General features: G+C 41.7%; 2 protein-coding genes and 1 pseudogene across 2 annotated transcripts; 1 reads left to right on the top strand and 2 right to left on the bottom strand.

Annotated features, from left to right (window-relative positions):
* Positions 1-3,172: 3,172 nt before the first annotated feature.
* Positions 3,173-8,440, bottom strand: LOC115665873 (AT-hook motif nuclear-localized protein 14-like; annotated as a pseudogene).
* Positions 8,441-11,102: 2,662 nt separating this feature from the next.
* Positions 11,103-13,138, top strand: LOC115680916 (60S ribosomal protein L18a-like protein). The gene is made up of 4 exons (XM_030604755.2): positions 11,103-11,278; positions 11,419-11,569; positions 12,536-12,653; positions 12,760-13,138. The coding sequence occupies exons 1-4, from the start codon at positions 11,194-11,196 to the stop codon at positions 12,832-12,834; spliced, it is 429 nt and encodes a 142-aa protein (XP_030460615.2). The 5' UTR covers positions 11,103-11,193; the 3' UTR covers positions 12,835-13,138.
* Positions 13,139-13,484: 346 nt separating this feature from the next.
* LOC115680917 (uncharacterized) lies at positions 13,485-16,269 on the bottom strand. The gene is made up of 5 exons (XM_030604756.2): positions 16,171-16,269; positions 15,935-16,007; positions 15,771-15,819; positions 15,289-15,412; positions 13,485-13,698 (listed from the first exon to the last, which is right to left on the bottom strand). The coding sequence occupies exons 1-5, from the start codon at positions 16,186-16,188 to the stop codon at positions 13,612-13,614; spliced, it is 351 nt and encodes a 116-aa protein (XP_030460616.1). The 5' UTR covers positions 16,189-16,269; the 3' UTR covers positions 13,485-13,611.
* Between the last annotated feature and the right edge of the window lie 2,941 nt (positions 16,270-19,210).

Here is a 19,210-nt window from a genome sequence, read left to right as displayed (position 1 = left end):
AAGTAATCGTTTTTTCTCCGATTTGGCACTTAAGTGATCGCCGGCGTTAACTTTAGGCACTTAAGTGATCCAAATGAAACTTTTGACACCAAAGTGAGCTCCGTACACAACTTTTGGCACCAATGCTGTTCTTCCCCCCTTTTTCTTGGTTTATTTATTGAAAAATAAATGATTTAAAAATATTTTTCGAAACATAATCGCTTGAAATAATTAGTCCGTTAAAAAATATTTTCATTATCGGCAACAAATCAAGTGCGCGACGAAGCTATCATGATATAAGTTGTTACCCTCCAACTCTTGCCATGAAAAGCAGAAACAAAGCTAAAGCCGATCGCATATGCTACTCACATCCAACATGTGATTGAGAACGGGAACGCCGGTACTGCTAATGGTAACCCCGGTCACGTCCAGATTGATCTTCGTGGACACATTCGTCTCCTTCGTAACCTTCTTCACCTCCCCAATCCGACCACCTGAGCACAAACAGCACACACATAAACACACCATCAAACCAAAACACTCAATCGAACTTGAATCCGACAATCATGAAACTTCCTATAACATACTGGTGCCGATCGTCGGCGCTGCCGAGGCAAAAGCCCCGTTCTTCTGGAGAGAAGCGGAACACGAGACAATTGGACTCCGAGCGGGGAGAGTCTCCCATGAAGCCACGGCTCTTGCTGCCGGTGGAGGAGGAGAGGCGAATCCGGGAGGCGCTGCTGGAGTGGTTTGCCAGAGCAACCCTAACGACGGCCTTTGATTGCTGAGCCGCGGGAATGGAGTACTGGAGTTGCAGGCGAGGCGAGATGGGAGAGAGAGCTCCATTCTGTTTCGAATGGCCAAAAGAGCGAAACAATAGACGACTGAGCTAAAATGCATCGTTTTTTGGATAGAAAGTGATTCGCCTCAATTTTGAGACGGAGAAAGATCTTTTGGGCTATGGCGTTGACTTGAAAATTTGGCCCAACAAACACATGACATCAAGGAAATGTATAGGCCGAGTGTTGGCCGAATATGGGCCGAGTGCTGGCAGAGTATGGGTCGACTCAGGAAGAGTCGACTAAAACCAACCCTAAAACTTAGCTTAACCGATCCAACTTGGAAGGCTAACACCGCTATGAGCAATAGCAATGTAGTTCCAGCCAGTGCATGACTAACTCTCTCTCAACGAGTCAAAGTATTGAAATGCGCACCAGATGAATCAAAATATAACAAATCAAGTGCGAGAAGAAACTATTAAAGTTTAGGTTGTTACTCTCCAGCTCTTACCATGAACAATATAAATTGCAAATAGCACACAAGAACTGATCAATCCTAAAAGCAAAACAAAGCTAAAGCCGACCACATATACTACTCACATCCAACGTGTGATCGAGAAAGGGAATTCCGATGCTGCTATTGGAAACCCCAGTCCCGTCCAGATTGATCTTCACGGACACATTCGTCTCCTTCGTAACTCTCTTCACCTCTGCATTCCGACTACTAGAGCACAAACACCAGATAGCACACAAACACCATCAAACCAAAGCGCTCAAATCAAACTCGAAATCCGACAATCGAGACAACTTCGTGTAACGTACCGGTTCCGATCGCAGGTGCTTCCGAGACACGAGCTTCGCTATAATTGAGAGAGGCGGAACACGAGACGACCGGACTCCGAGCGGGAGAGTCTCCCATGAAGCTGCGGCTCTTGTTGCCAGCAGAGGAGGAGAAACGAATCCGAGAGGCGCTGCCTGAGAGGCTTGCCAGAGAAACCCTAGCGACAATTCACGTTCTCTTGTTTTTCTTCTTCTTTTTTCAACTTTTTCTCCTTTGTAAAAATAATATTGATTACTTCCATGTTAATAGAAAAATGTGAGTCATTCATTATCCGTCCGGCAACTTACAAGGTAAGTCATCAAAATTCAACATTAATTTAAACGCGTCTTGAAAAAATTATCCAATTCTACTTTTTCATCAAACGTGAAATCCAATTAAATTTTCACAACTAGACCAAACTCAAAAGGAGAGTCTCTTAAATGGACAGAATTTCATCCACTTTGAAACTTTCATCGCTCTAATTTTGTTTTTACTCGTTTGAGTCGAAACTTTTGACTTATATCCCTTTTGATTAACAATAACTCTAAATATATGCGCATTTGTTTATCATGCGACAAGGCGCATTTGTACAACGTGTTTGACAAACATTTAATAATTATAGTGCCCCCACGCACAACTTTTAGGAAGCGGCCTCGCTCAGTTTAAAAGCGCTGTAATTTTGAAACATGTATTACAGAACATACAAATCGGGACAATTTATAGCACGTCACATCGTTACACACGGCTACAACTCAGGCATAGCTATACCTAACCAGCTTAAATCGATTCGATTTAGGAAGCAAGTCATTGCTTAAGTGGACTTCACGTCTTAAACCTCCGATGTAATTCAACGCAGCTGAGTCTTCTAACGCAAACCCGAATAGGAGGTACCGCATAAACGAGAATGGCAGAAGATATACCCAGTGTAACAAAGGCAGAGGATCAGTAAGGAAGGCACCCTTCCTAATCACTAATCAGTTGCATCTGGAAATAGCATGATGAATGCCAAAAATTCGGGCACGAGACAAATGATGAGCAGCTTCAGGTACTAGGACCCATTACTATTCCAGATGTCGTGGATCGACGTCATTGTAAATGAGCACCTCGCTGCACTGCAAACCACTACTACTTCGATCGTTGTCGTCTCCAGCCAAGGACGCTGATGCACGAGTTCATATTGACCTTCGGAACAGAAATTGCGTACGACACAACGATGCAATAAATCAGCTGTAGCTCCCAACTACCTTCGGATATTACAAGCGATAGACATCGACTCCACGTTGCAGTAGCATTGGGCATAGTGACTTCACCTTATGCGGCTTGGTTTGGGCAATCCAGCAGACATGACATGTTCAAGTTCACAGCAGAAAGGTACTTGTAATAAACATATGAAGCCAATGATATAGGCACAAAAGAAGGGAAGTAAAAAAACTCAAACCTGCATCTGAAATTAGGGACCGCATAAGTCCCGATGATGATAATAAGCAACCATTTTCAGATACAAATAGCAGCAAGACATCCTAAAAGATGCTCGAAGAACTCGTTGCTGTTGAACTTTCTCATGCAAAAGAACCAGAAGGCACTAAAAGCAAGGTTATAAGAGGAGAATTCAATAATATGCACAAGGACATGAGGCTATAAGAGGATTCTTCGATAATATGCACAAAGAAGCCGTACAATCACCTCAACTGTGTAAAACTTAAAGCAGCATCAGCTTCACCTATGTAAAGAGTGATGAGGGGTTGGGATCTGTACAGATTAAGTAGAAATTATACGCCAGATAGGATAGATACAGCCTACCATTTCCAGTACCTCGTGCAAAAAGAACCTATCACCTAGATATACCCAACACAGTATAGTGCTCATCAAGCTCCCAAAGTCAACGCCTTATCCAGAGAAAATAGATATGTGCACTGTTCTAAGTTGTTCTCGAGGAAATCCCATAGGTTGTCAATCTGTCAGATATTGGCCCCAGGCTGTACCATGAAATGACTCGCAACTGAAGATTCAACCCCAGAGCGAAACCCACTCAAAGGTGATGGGCCACGCAAAGGTGATGGCAACTTACCAGAAGCATTGCCTTTCATGGTGTTGTTCTTTGCATTAACCAGAAATGAACCAACGATAACCTGCACAACCAATTTGCCATTAAATAAGGTGGTGTCTGGTCGCATTTACACATTTTAATAGCTAAAAAGCAGATAACTATACCTGCACTGGGCCTGCAGCTAACAAGGGTCCGCCAACTCCTCCGCCAATGATCTGACCATCGGTACTGGATAAACACACACTCAACCCACCAGTCCTACCTCCAAGCTCAGTAAGCACATAGGATCCAGAGAGTGTAATTATCTCAAACCGTCCCTAAAAGCAGAAGATTGTAGGAACTTATCAAAAGATTTAATAAAGCATGAAGCAACTGTATCTCTTTTTAAGATCAACATTAAGAATGGTATGACCTAGATTTGTTGTACGAACAGCATCAAAACTCAAGAACCTCCTACATTCACTCTTATTAGGAAAAGGAGACTATTCTCTAGATGCGGAGTTCCTAACACTGCTGCATAGTATTGATAAGACCATTCACCATTTCATGAACCTCGATCTCTAATTGGATGAACCATACAGCCAAGAAGCTAAAAAGGTTGCAATTTATTATTTATTGACCAACCGCAAATTTCCTTTGTAGTACCAAATGATAATTCTCAAATCAAACAATAGCATAAATTAATGTATTTTATATCACTAGACTGGTCTCTGGAAATAGTGCTAAAACTCAGATGCCGGTGTTAACTATCAATATCTGCTGAACTAGCAAAATACAAAACATCCTGAGGCCCCTGTGAAAACCCTGCTAGTTTGGTACACCCAAATGTCCTCATCAAAGCTCCAAAACCACAAACCTACAGTAAAGCAGGAAGCTATGATTGCTGACAATGCTGATGTTCCGATAAATCTTTCTGACATGAATAACTTTATGATAAACTTAACCTCAACAAAGCAACATAAGACAATTTCATCGTAAGATAATACTTCATTTGCTTCCTTTTCTTGCTCATTTTCTGACATGCTGTATATCTCAATTGAGATACCAATGCAAAGAAGCTAGAATAGTATGATACTGGGAGTAAAACACCCTAAAGTCATTTATTTCCCAAGGTTAAGAAAAGAGTAGGTAGCATAAGAAACACAATTACATCCTACGGAAGTCATGTTTATACATGTGATTAACCAGATTAGATGATAAAACCAAGGCAAGTGATTGCTTTATCCTTACTTAGACTAAAAGCAGATGCCTATACCTCATACGTAATATTGCCCCCTGATGTGGCCGGTTGGCGAAGAGATGCATTAGATATCGAACCAGATGCTGACAGGATACAGATCTCACGCTTACTTTGCTGCATGAAGAGCATAATTTTCTGGGCAACATCCTATTGCATGGGATAAGAAAATTAAAATTTATCGAGATATTAAACAGGGTGCAAAGCAAAAGGTAAAATATTTGATAATTATTCTGAAACACATATACAAGGTAGACAGTGTGACAGCCAGAGGCAAATGAAAAAGATCTTGTCAGATTCTGAGACATACTGCATCATCAAGAGATAGAATATGACATCCAGGAATAACATCTTACACTTTAAAAGGTTAAAATATACACCTAAGAATAGAGCAGATAAATTTGGTTGAAAACAATGAAATAATGATTTGTTCGATTCAGTAAATCAGGTTTACAAGAAAATTCAAAAGGTAGCATCACAAAATGAAGATACCCAAAATTTTGTCCCCGTTTCAATTGCAGCAAGGTAATTTACATCTTGTCAGCAATTATGTATCATAAACTCAATCATGGCCACCAAAAGCAATGTTTGTTTGAACTTCAGCATAAGAAGAGTTCCCTTGGAATAGAGATATTTCGACTATCATTTGTTTTTGCTGAAAGATGAACTAAGAGTCATCACCACCAGATATACATTACATATCAGGCCAGTAGACAACAAAGACAAACATTGTGTTCTCAGAAAGGGATTATACTGAGAATTGTCTTAACACCACTGCCCAAAAGTAAAAGATGGGTGTCAACTTAGTGTTCCATTTAGACTAAGATGCAGTGCATAAGCTAAAAATATGAGAAGTGCTCTCTTTTATGGTTGCTCTCTTTCATAGTTGCGGCGAAAAATTTAATTATTGATGGTAAAAATATTTCATATATTTCATTTCCGACTTCTTATAAAGCAGGTTTAGACATGACCAGAACCCAAAAACATTTTTAATGTAGAAGCCCATCCGAAACATCAAGTAAGAGTCATCACCACCAGATATACATATACATAAGATTCACTACATGAGGCCAGTAGACAACAAAGACAAACATTGTTTTCTCAGAAACGGATTATACTGAGAATTGTCTTAACACCACTGCCCAAAAGTAAAAGATGGGTGTCAACTTAGTGTTCCATTTAGACTAAGATGCAGTACATGAGCTAAAAATATGAGTATTGCTCTCTTTTATGGTTGCTCTCTTTCATAGTTGTGGCGAAAAAATTTAATTATTGATGGTAAAAATATTTCATATATTTCATTTCCGACTTCTTATAAAGCAGGTTTAGACAAGACCAGAACCCAAAAACATTTTTGATGTAGAGGCCCATCCAAAACATCAAATAACAACGGATCCTTACCTTCTGGATTACTTCACACACATACCAAGGAGGATCCATTTTGTTTAACCAAATGTCCAGTTTTACCACTTGCATGAACAGAGAATGAAAACAGAATATGCAGAGTAATTGACAAGTATCTATTCACAGCCAAGCAAAAGGCAGCAGTCTAGTAAGAACAATACTTTATAAGAGCAAAGTATACAGCGTGTCTCAAATAATCTTTCATCATCTTTAAAAGCACCAGGTAGAAAATGCCAATATACAGCAGAACTAACGCATGGGCACCCTTGCTTACTGAATGTTGGTGGGAGCAATGTATGAAGAGGCATCAGTTAATCAACAATATAGACTTCATCTCAATGTACTAATCATTTCTCAATTTACACTACAGTGACAGAGAACCTTATTGAGCCCCACTCTTCAGAACTTAATTACATGGGATAGGATTTCCATGTAAGCACACTCCATAACACAAGACATCGTCATATGAAAAGCATCAATGAAAGTGTCTTAATATGGAATATCATGATATATTACTTACATATACTCCAGAAAACACACTCATGCAAGGAATCAAACTAGAGACACAAAAATTGATGTCCTCAATTTATATAGAAAAGGTAGGATTTCAATGCAAGAACCTATAAGTGCTCCGAACAATGTAGGGACATTTTTGCAGAGTCCAGATGCATAAAAGATGACAAAAAAAAAAGATTCAGATTTTAGAGAATCTATACTTCGCCAGCGGCTACAGTGATAACATGCGGAATAAACCCTTGTCCAGTATTTCCTCCTGCATTAAGAAAGAGGATATTAAAGCAGCAGCATGATATTGTAAATTATGACAAGTGCCGGATACCAAAATATATAAAAATAACTTAAAAATCTTGTGGCTCTAAAGAAAAAAAGAAGAAGATATACTGTAATGGAAAAGATACTGAAATTTTATTGATTGTGCGTTGAGTTGAACAAGGTGCATTCTAATTTTCTTGGAAAAAAAGTGAAAGATATTCCACAGAAAAGAGAGAAATTGTGGATGCGAACATTATTTTGTTAAAGAGGCACAAAAAAATACCTCAACTCCTGCAGAAGTAATTTACATGATTTGTCGATTATTCTTCTACAGGACTATCTATAAAAGCCCTGCTCACTACTACTGGGCCAAAACAAAACCTCAAAATCATTACAATATCTCGCTTTTGAAATGTCGAAAAACTGATGATAATTGCTTGACAATCTCATATGCACACAATCCTGAACCATCATTGATCAGTGAACTTCCTCATTAGGAAACCCGACCTACTTGGCTAAACATATAGCTATACAAAACTAAAATAGTGCCCGAAAACATATGATAGACAGCCATAGATGATCTCGATGTTTAAGCTGAGTGTAAAAGTTTCAGTTTTGCAGCTCTTCTGTGAACTTTCTCTACAGGTACATTAAGCCACCGAGTCCCCTTCCGAGAGAAATTTATGGAAAGATACAACGAACAAAAGAGCTACAATTCCACAATGCAGAAACAAAGTCGAGGCGAAAATAGTATGCAGTATGCACTCCATTGACGAATAATTCTACCAGAACATGAGCTGATAAACCTAAGAACTTCACACAAAATCGCCACAACGAAGGTCGTGCGCGTGAGCGTGCCAGAGAGCGGAATTTCGCGGACCGAATCAAGCAACGATCGCAAATTCGACGAATTCGCGACAGAATTGTCCACGGGAAATGCAGCAGGATCGAACGTACCGAGAGCAAGCGACTGCGACTTCTTCGAAGAGCCGGAGTACGGACCGGGCGAAGAAGAGGGGGACGAGGAAGAGCCGACCAACCCCCCGCGCTCCTTCCTCTCCTTGTACGAGGAGGAGGAGGAGGACCCCGCCGCCTTCTTCGCGGCCAGCGCCTGCTCCGGCGTCCCGTACTTCCGCGGCCTCCCCCGCTTCCGCTTCGCCGGGCCGAGCGGCGGCGACGCGGCGGCCGAGGGCGCCGAGTGGGGGTACAGCGGCTCCACCGTCGGGGCCGGAGGCCCCGGGGGAGGAGGCCGTTGGTCGGCGACTGGGCGGCGGCGGCGGCGGCGGCGGCGGCGGCGGAGGACTGGTGGTGGTGGTAGAACGAGGCGAGCTGATTGTCGTTGGCCTCCATATTGAGGCGAGAGCGAGAGAGAGAGAGAGAGAGACTGTGCGTGTGCGAATTGGAGGAAATTTCTTTTTTTTAAATTTGTTTTTGCGAAAAATATCTGGAGGAAATCGGTATTCTCGAGTTTTGTTTCGGATTGGTGAGCTTCAGGCCGTTGGATTTGGGCTGAGCTGGCATTTACGGTTTCGATTCTCCAGTTTTTTACGTTTTTTTTTTTAATTTCGTTCGTTCGCCATAATTCCAATTGGATAATGACTCGACGGGTCAGATGATCGGGCGCCGGGTTTTCGGGTCGGATCGCTAACGCATGAAAAGGAATCCAATTGCTGTTGGGACTAGGGGGCTTTGGAACCGGGAACCGGACCGAATCGGTCACTTTTTTTTTTTCCCACTACTTGATATCATATATTTTGAAATTAGAATTGTATTTCCCATGCTGACTATACATATGTTCTAAAATTGAAATTGTATTTCCCATACCGTCTATACATAATCACAAAAAAATAATATATGTAGCCGGTCCGATCCGGTCAGTCCGATTTGGTCCGGTTCCCTTTGGAACCGGGAACCGGACCGCCCGAACACCGATTCCACTTTTAGGAATCGGGAACCGGAATGACACACGCGGGAACCGGACCAAACCGACCGAAACGGTTTAATCCAGGTGGTTCCCAGTTTGGGTGGGCCGTTTCGCATACTCGTAGTTGGGATGCGTTTGGTTGTCCAGATAGGATAAAGATATGATTAGATTTTAAATTTCCTATCTAATGTTTGATAATGTTTGGATAAAACATGGATTCAAATCAAATTTATCCAAACGAGTGTTTGGCATCCATCGGCAAAACTGGGGAAAAGTGTAAAAAAAAGTCCTAAACCTTTTGCATTAGTGTCAATTTAGTCCTAAACCTTTTTTTAGTGCAAATTCAGTCTTAAACCTTTTGCATTGGTGCCAATTGAGTCCTAAACCTTTTCTTGGTGCCAATTCAATCCTAAACATTTTGCATTGATGCCAATTCAGTCATAAACCTTTTGCATTTGTGCTAATTTAGTCTTAAACTTTTTGCATTAGTATCAATTCAGTCCTTCGATACGTGAATAGCTATTAGCCGGAAAAATTGAATTGGCACAAATGCAAAAGGTTTAGGACTGAATTGGCACAAATGCAAAAGGTTTAGGACTGAATTGACACTAATGCAAAAGATTTAGGACTGAATTGGCACCAAAAAAAGGTTTAAGACTAAATTGGCACCAATGCAAAAGGTTTGAGACTTTTTTGACACTTTTCTTGGCAAAATTGGATTGGACATTGAAAGAGATTTCCGAGCATGGATTCACGACCTCACTACCTAGGTCCGGCACAACCACCTCCGCTGCTTCGGCCCATATTTGTGTCATGGCCATGCCCGGTCCCGCACACCTCTTTCTTTACATCGTCCTTCTGCATTGTGCCCTCATCCATCCACTCGGCCTTGTTGTTGCCGCCGTCAAGAGGGCAAGGTGGCGAGAGACAAGCCCTAGATCTGGGGCTTAGATCGAGCACGAACCTTACATTTCGACTTATCTGTGCTCAATCCTTGCCCTTAGGTCCACCTCAACTTGTTAGTGATCGAGATCGATCGAAGATGAGGCCGGGGCTATGCGTAACGGCTGGAAGCAGCGATCTGAGGTGATTCCGGTAGATAGGTCAATTAAGAAGAGGAGATCTAGCACCTCCAAGTGAAGAGTTGACGGAGCAAGATCAAAGTCTCTCACATACTCTGAAACTTCGAAATGGAATAGAGCAAGAGCATGTCGAAGTAGAAGAGGAGAGTGATCAAGGAAAGAGAGCGACACCGTGGCCCTGAGTTCTAAAGCTTCGAAATTTTTACTTTTTTAAACATTTTCCTAGATATTATATATCCTATCTGAGTCTATCACATCTCCTAATTGAGATTTTTTTTATCCAGACTATATCTAGAATTTGTAATTCGTCAAACACTAGATAAGATAAAAGTTATACTATGCGGACTTTTATCCAAACTACCAAATATAGCCTTATAGATTTTGTGTATCCGAGCATCTAAATGGGTATCGACTATGTTCAGTTTTGAGGGAATGCCTTCTATCTAGTTGTCCAGTTCTAACTATCGGGTGTGACGAAAGGTTGCTTCACAAATAATTTGGTCGTACACACAAAAATCTCAACATCCTTATTCGTCTGCCGACCAAAGTGGAAAATCCTTAAAAAATTGCAGAACCCAACGTAGAATATCCATGAAATTATCTCACACATGTGACCTTCTATGTTACCAGTCGGCACTAACCAACAATTTCCATCACGAAACGCGAATTATAAGAGCTCAAATCGTGGTTGTGGCACGTTTCGAGGACTAGAATCGTAATAGGAACAAAGCAGACGGACCAAAAGCGAACTCTCCTAAAACCACAAGTACCCAAAGTGCAAAAGAGTTCCCCAGGAAACTCGTATGAAACAAGGAACGTGCAACATGACCTTCGGAAACCGCAAACGAATAGAAAATGAAGGAAGAAAACTGAAGGGTCGCATTTGATTGGCCACCCCTGTCCTCTTCGTTCGAAACTTTTCGGAATTTCCTAGATCCCGCTGGCGAGTGGTGACACCTGGATCGATCCGATTGGGCGTTGCCGCCGAGCGACAGTTGTTTCGGTTATGTAGAGGGAAATCCTCGGATTTCAAAACGCCCCCACGACCCCACTTGTCTTCCCCTATGTCTCTGCACTCCGGTAGCCTCTCTGTTCTCTCTGTTCTCTCTCTCTGTTTTGATGATGTTCTGTTCTGACTTCATAGTCCACGATGTGTTGTTTCAGGGGAATTTTGTTGTTCGCCATGGAAGATCGCCTGGACAGGCAGAGCGACAAGGCCACGCTGATGGGACAAGGTCAGAGATGCAATTCATGCATCGGTTACAGCGCAACTTTTTTGTCACTTTTTTGTGTTTTTATGGATGTCGCTTTTCATGATCTGTGTGGACACTATCCTTTGATTCTGTTCTCTCTCTCTTTTTTTATCATTCTGCAGATGAGCAGCATGGCCGTGGAAATGAAAAGAGGGTGCAGATTCTCACGGATGATGGGGATTTCTCCCTGCTGGAACCGGCGTCCAAGGGATTCTCCCAGCGGCCCTTCGACAGACCTCTCCCGTGCTGCGGTTGCGGCGTCGGGTGGTTCTCGTAAGTTCGTAGGATTCTATGTCGGCCAATTTTTTGCGGCGCCCATTTACCGAACATTGGCAAGACCGTAAACAATAGGTCTTGGGACTAGTGGTCTCCGAACTAGACGTGATTATGGGATCTGCAGTCCACCGTGCCTTCTCCTCACACCCCATTGGGCCCGAAGGGCAAAACGGATGGGGCTGAGGAAGCAATTCCCTTCTTAGGCTTGGTCTGCCCCAGGCGTGCCTTAGGCTTGGTCGGCTCGATATCTAGAATTCATTATTTTTTAATCATGGGTGAGCCTGAGCAAGAAGTTTAAGGCTTAGACAGGTCGGCTTAAGCCAATCAATTGATCTGGCATACTTCGAGTATGACTAGAACTATCTTGCTGTCACATTTAAGTAGGGGTAACTAGTTCCTGGGTTGGATTCCACCATTAGAATCGGGAATCGGACCGGTTGGTCCTGATCCGGTTCCCGGGTTGGATCAGTTTGGTTTAGGGTTTTTGCAATTTCCTTTTCTTAAAGAACAATAAATTTTAAAGAAAATATCGGTTTGGGCAGTTCGGTTCCGCACCTAGAACAGGGAATTGGCTCTTTCGATCCGGTCTGGCTCGGTTTCTAAGTCGGTTCGGTTCTTGTGCACACCCCTACTTATTAAGTCATAAGATCCAAATAGGAGGAGGAACATCTTGATATATAAAAATTGGTAGGATGATAGATAATTGATTACACATGCGGAAGAGTAGCAATGAAGTGCTACTCTCACCTTTACCTACTCTTTACTTTTCATAATCTACTTCAGCTTTCACGATACGATACAAGACGACTATGATGCATTGTATGAGAATACAACTTGACCTTTACACATTGCCTTCACGTGCTCACCTTAATTGTATTTGAAAAAACTTATGATACAACTTTATAAATCATTGAAAAAAGTTGCTGAAATTATTATATGAACAGGTATTCTTATCTGTGACAGGTTTCTCCTGGGGTTTGTGTTTCCTCCATTCTGGTACTATGCTACGGTTCTGTACTTTGGCAATTACCATCTCAAAGACCCGAGGGAAAGAGCTGGACTTGCGGCATCTGCAATTGCAGTAAGGAAGCAAAACCCAAAGTTCTGCATTTTGTTCTCGTTTTAAGTTTGCTGCTACAGCACATGATGCTTCTCGGAAATGCGATTGATTCTTCATGGATGTGCAGGCTTTGATCTCGACCGTGGCTATCCTGATTTCTCTGCTCGCGGTGTTCTTTCCGCGCACTTTTCAGCGACATTGATCATCATAAGTATGCAAGAAACAGAAGCATGGAGATGTCCTCGTTAGCGACTCTGTGCCGTTTTGACTATTGCTATACTAGGCTGTAACCCCAAAAGCTAAAAGCTGCCTCTTTCTATCTCTCTCTCTCGTTCTTCACACGTGCGCTCACCCATCCACCTGGACGCACACAATCCATCGACTTGCAGGTTGTCGAGAGTCTATGAGAATTGGAAATTTTGATGTATCACTTATCTTTTCTTAGCAATGTAAGGACTCGAACTGTTTATATGGTTGCAGTTCCGACCGACAAAGGTTGGTTTGAAGCCTCGATTGGCTCAATGTATTTTGGTTCTCATTTACGATATGCTATCCTTATGAAGATACAGACGAAACAGAATGAGTAGAAGCTCATTCTTTCTCTGTTCTGTTCTCCTGAATGTTCGAATGCAGAAATGACAATCAACGGCAACAGGAACCATGCTCGTAAGAATCTTAATATATTCTAAACCTCCAAAACGGTCAAGCTCATCCAAGCAGTATAATTATAGACAGAAACAGACTGCGTGAGTGATTGTGGTGTCATAGACAAGAAATGAAGAATGCACTCAGATAGGCAGCGAAACATCCGAATTCTGAGAGAGGACGTGCTTTGCACAAATGAAGACGTGATTTTCACAAATGAACAAATGTATAGATGGAGATTATAATGCTCACATAGACAATGAAGTGATGCATTTGCGGCTTCATTTCTGTTGCTTGTCTTTTTACCGCGGACGATGCCTCAATGAAACTCAGTCTAATCACATGACCAGTCATTTGAACCCTCGCCATCACTGGTTTCCTTGGTGGGAGCTGTGTTATGTGGATTCTTTAGTTCGTCAAACTGCAAGAACATTAAGTAAAACCATCAAACTGTATTCATAACAAAACAGATAAACATGACAAAACAAAGTGCATGAAGGGAGACCAACAATTTTAAGTAATGTCACACCACAAAGGCATCACCATTAGCAGTATAACACAATCTGTGATGACAGATCAACTAGTACTTTCTTACATACCACTGAAAAAGGAAACAAGTGGCACAGAACCTCGGTTTTCTCACTTATCGATTGTGGATTAAATGTCTACAATCAGATCGTCGGATGAAATTTCTCCATGTGCTGCTAACAAAAAATAAAATATCGATAGCGAAAAGATATTTTCCTCATTCCCCTTGGCCTATTGTTCAATAAATGGAGGTAGCTATCTTTGGTTTCTGTCGCACTCTATCGTATTTATCATGCACAGACACAGCAGCAATCTAAGCCAACTAAATTAATTGTCATTTTTTGAATTCTCCCCAATGAAAGCACTAACAATCATCTCGTGACAGAGGCAAGAGAAACCCCCAATCATCTTCCTAGTAAAACTTATCAAAGTGAAGATCAAGGATAAGTCTGTGCACGTATTTATGTTACTTAGCAACCAGAACCTGAGCCGCATAGTGCATAGAACTGAGATTCAGATTCATTCACAGCAGCAATGGCCTTTAAAATCTTGCTTCTCTGGTTGAAAATAAGCACTGGAATCCACATATTGGAGGACTTATTGCCAACTCGCCAATAGATGACCAAAGGCAAACTGACTCTATAACCCAGTAAGAAAAGGTGCATGAAATTTCAAGTTTTCCTCACTTTGTCCAGATATCTCCCTTACAATTTCACAGACTCTAGTCTCCATTAGTTCTTAAAATTCTCAGGATCATAAACTCATTTTCCTTCTTCTCCATAGATTCTCATGTCAGTTACGAAACCCACAACAATGTCTTATGTCTTACTAAGATCCCAGCTCCAGAAGTCCCTGGAACCCGGATAATGGAATATGAAATTCTCAAAATCAAAGGACAAATTACCTTGACTTCCCTCAAGTTATTGCCAAATTGCAATGACAACACTTGCATTTTGAGTAGTCATCTCAACATCTTCTGTTGGAAGCATTTGGATTGACTAGTTCAAATCTACACTAGAGAGGAGAGCATATTTTTTTTGTCCAAGTAAAACAAATAAAAAAAGAAACTAAAAGAAACCGATGGATGATTGATCTGCATCACCAATTCAACCTTAAATGGGTTAGAAAATGGATACTAAAGCCACCTCCATAGTTTACTAGTTAAGTGGATCAAACAGTTTCTGATAGGGGTTTCACAATAATTTGTCAAAACATACGGGATTTCTCTGCAATTTGGCCAAGAGCGGAGGACTGCCAGATTAATTAATTCCCAAAATTAGTCACTCATTTACTGAGAGCAACGCTTTCAATAAAGTAGCTCCCAAATGCAATCTATATCATGAGATCCTCAATGAACAAAAGCAGATCAACTATGCTTGAGCTAACGGCACCGTAATTTGCCTCCAGAAAGAAAATTCATAAGCTAATTAGTCTTAAATTCTTAATACATAACAAAGATAGTTGTTTCGATTGCAGGTTTCACCTTCTTGCAAGTTTCTTGGTGAGCAGCCAAAAGCTCATTGTACTTCATCCGGAGATCTGACAATTCAGCTTGTAACTTCTCGTACTCGGACACAGTCGGACCCCCCAACTTTTCCTGGATGAACCTGTTGCAGTCATCATCAATAAACATGCCGTAAGCAAAGAAACTCCATGAAACATTCGATCCTTCCCCGATCGACTCACAGACAATAGTACATTCATCTAGTTGGCTATCATTTAGCAGAGACGTAATCATCAATACGCAAGGCGTGCGATAAAGGACTGATACACGACTAGGATTCCTATATTCAGGAACCAAACGAAGCGAACTTCCATATTTGCAAAGGGTGATTCATAACTTTCCTCCATATAATGGACCTTCAAATGATTTATGCAAATGCTGAAATACCAACAGAGTAAAGAACTGAGGATCAACACAAGCACCCAAAAACAAACTGAAAATTACCAAAAAGAAAAACTTACTCAATTGCAGAAGAGGGCTTGTCGTTTTGCTCGTACAAGGAAACCAAAACTGCATCATTGTTTCACACATTGCAACACAACATTAATCGAACACATCGAAGGATCAAATTTTCCTTTAAAACTCCGAGTAGCGAAAAAAGGGATTCAAAGAAAAGGCTCGAAACCTTTGGTGAGCGAATCGACGACTCCGCTCGATTCCAAGTACTTCCTAAACGCTTCCTTCTTGGCTTCTTTTTCCTGAAACATGACAAATGCAGGCTCAAAGATCGAGTCTTTGAATCAAGAAATGCAAGGAAACTGCAGATGGGTGTGCTTCCGATCAGTGGGTGCAGATTGGCCCAGGAAAGAAAAGGGAATATAGAGGGTGCAGAGATGGAGAAGGAGACAGAAGCTGACCCACCTCTCTGTATCGCATCATTTCCTTGTGGATCTCTCCTCTCGCTCTCTCTCTCTCGCTCTCGCTCTCGGTTTGGTCGAGATCAACTGAAGTGTACTTTCCTTTGAGTAAGACCCCCGTAGTAACTATCGTGTTTGTTTGTTTTTCTATTTTTCTGTTCCTAACGACAAATTTGGAATAGAAATCCGTTTCATAATGTAATTTTATTTAATTTTATTTAATTTTTTTATTTTTAGAACACACATAAGAAATAAAAACTCTTCTCATCACTTGCCCTCACTACTAACTAGCCGCCCACCCGCTACTCCACCCTCGTCGCCGGTCGCCTCCCACCGCCGTCGACCATTGTTCTCCGTCACTTGTCGGCCGTCGTTCATCGCCGTCCACTGTCATCCTCCACCACTGGCCTCCTCCCGTTGTCATCTCCTACCGTCGACCTTCCTCTGCTGCCCAATGCCGGTCGCCTCCCATCGTCGACCGCCGCTGGTCACCTCTGGTAGTCCTTTGTCGCCACCCAACCCCGACCACCTCTCGCTGCCGCCACCCGCCTCCTGTCGCCGCCCAACATCACTCACCTCCCGCTGCCGCCCAACATCGCTCACCTCCCGCCGCTTCCCACCCGCCGGCCGCCTCCCATCGCCATCCTCTGCCACCGGCCACCTCCCATCACTGTCCTCCACTGCTTGCTGCCTCTCGTTGTTGTCCTTCGCTGCCGGCTGCCGTCCTCCTCCGCCGCCCAATGCCGACCACCTCTCATCGCCACCCGCCTCCCGCCGCCTATCGCTCGCCGACCGCTCAGGAGGGGAAAATTTTGTGTTGTTATCAAACAAATTTCTACTTCAAAAATAGAAATTTTGTGTCGTTGTCAAATGCATATTTTGCCTCAGAAACTCGTCCATGGAATAAAAATATAAAAATCTATTTCTGGTCAAAAATTGATTTCTGAAACAAAATAGTTATCATTCGCGCCCTAAATATTCACTATCGTATCATTTCTTTCCAAATTTGATTCTATTTTCGTTTTAGAATACATGGATTTCTTTATCTGGTAACATATTCTCTAATAAGGATGGAGTTTAGGGATTACAAATCAATGAAGAAATATCTATTGAAGGAATGTGAGGCATAGGGCAAAATTGTTTCAAATGTCTCGCCATGTGGCATGCATAGAGGCAAAGCGAAGTGCCATGTGGGGAGCACAGAATTTTACATTCTCTCAATTGTCATATATCAGTACTTTTACGTGTTATTTTTATCTGTTTTAGCATATAACAGTTGACACTTATGATCTCGAGGATACTGTTATGTTTTGTGTAGGTGTTGGAAATCAATGCAAAAGAAAACTTTTCGTAAGTTAAACATACAAAAAATGGAAAATTCTTAAATCCAAACATACAAAAGGCAACATGAAAGTTTATATAATTAAAACTTAGTTAAAAATGGATGTATGATAGATAAATTAGGAGAGAAGACTTTGAAAAGTATCAGCATGTTTAGAAATTTAACGCTTTTTTTTAAAAAAATTGCTATATTTTTATAATGCAAGTATAATTATTCCAATTACAAGTTAAAACTCAAGACTATCTTTCTTTATCCTTAATTGATGATAAATTGATAAAATATACATAGAGAGGGTTCTTATGAGTTGATGCACCATGCTGGGATCTTGCCGGAATCATTCTTGAGGAGACGACTCTTCTCTTCCTCTGCAGGTCAAAGTATCTGCTGTAATTTGTGACTGTAACTATAAGTAGCCAGCTGGTAGGTCTGAAGAGCTGGTTTGCATCCAAGCTGTAGTGTGTGGTGTGTTTTTTCCTTGTTCCTCAGCTGCAGACAAAGTTGTATGCACACCTTCTTCAAATGGTTGCCTTAACTCTTTTGTTGCTTGGGAAATTGTCAGAAACAAGAATGCTAATGTTGACTGGCACAAACTTGTGTGGTTCTCCCCCAATGTGCCAAGATCTAGCTTTACTTTTTGGCTAGTAATAAGTGATAACTCCCCACTTTTGAGAGGATAAACAGTAGGTTTGTTGTGAGCACTAGATCTCTCTGCTTGTTTTGTAATCTAAGCATTGAATCTCACCGTCATCTAATTCTCGATGTTTAATACAATCAAAATCATCGAGTTCTCTGTTAAGCGTAATTTCAAGAGTCGTCTTGGTCATAGAAATGAGATTGGCACTGATAAGCATGGTAGGTTATGTCTGGCTTCGAATGGAACTTTGTGAAAACTATCCAGCTGGAGTGGGCTTGTTTAAGGTCGTGCTTATTGTTGCCTTTTGGTTTGGAGAGTTGCATGTTTTGCTCTATGTCATTTCTATGGTTGTGATGGCAGACAGATATCAACTTCAACCTTCTTCGTTTCGGGTCCAATTTTTATGAGATCCAATTGCTCTATGTAATCTTGTAGGATACATATTAAATTGAATTCGAGTTGTCAGACGTGGTGAGATCCATGTGAGGCCAATCTTCTCCAATGGTTCAAATTCAGTTCTATTTATAGTAGGGCGGTGCAATAATTCAACATTGGACCAATCAAATTACAGGGATTGTTGTCTCAAACCATCTGGGCACTCTTGTTTAATCCTCCGAGATCGGAGCACCACAATACAACATCCGCCACAGCGTGACCTTTCGAAGTCAGCCAAACTGAATGGCTAATCGACGTGATGAGAAACCTGAGACAGATTGCGAGTAGTCGGAATACCAGATTCTGGCTCCATGAACGGAGTGGTCAAGCCGGAGAAGCTCTCTCTCTCTTTCTCTCAGGAGTGAAGCTGTATTACCGGTGTGTTTTATCAACCCTCGAATTATAATTCCAGTTTATATCACGCGAATTGTGCTGTTATTTTTGTTGTTTCTTTATACTGCGGAACGATGACAATCATCTCAGGTTTCAAGGTCTTAGATGAGTCGGAGGCTCACGCAGGTGACAAGGTGCGAGAGGGCAGAGCAGAGCATCAATGGCTAACTCCGCAATCACTTCCAGGTCCTTTTCCAAGGTTGCCGGCGAGAAGGATGGCCTCGGGGACAAAAGGGTTAA

Source organism: Syzygium oleosum, unplaced genomic scaffold (assembly GCF_021117445.2).
Source record: "Syzygium oleosum isolate NSW1041296 unplaced genomic scaffold, Sole_v2.1 Sole_v2.03, whole genome shotgun sequence".
In the NCBI taxonomy this organism is placed as follows: domain Eukaryota; kingdom Viridiplantae; phylum Streptophyta; class Magnoliopsida; order Myrtales; family Myrtaceae; genus Syzygium; species Syzygium oleosum.
The sequence above is the reverse complement of the archived record's forward strand: the minus strand, read 5'-3'. Positions and strand labels throughout refer to the sequence as shown.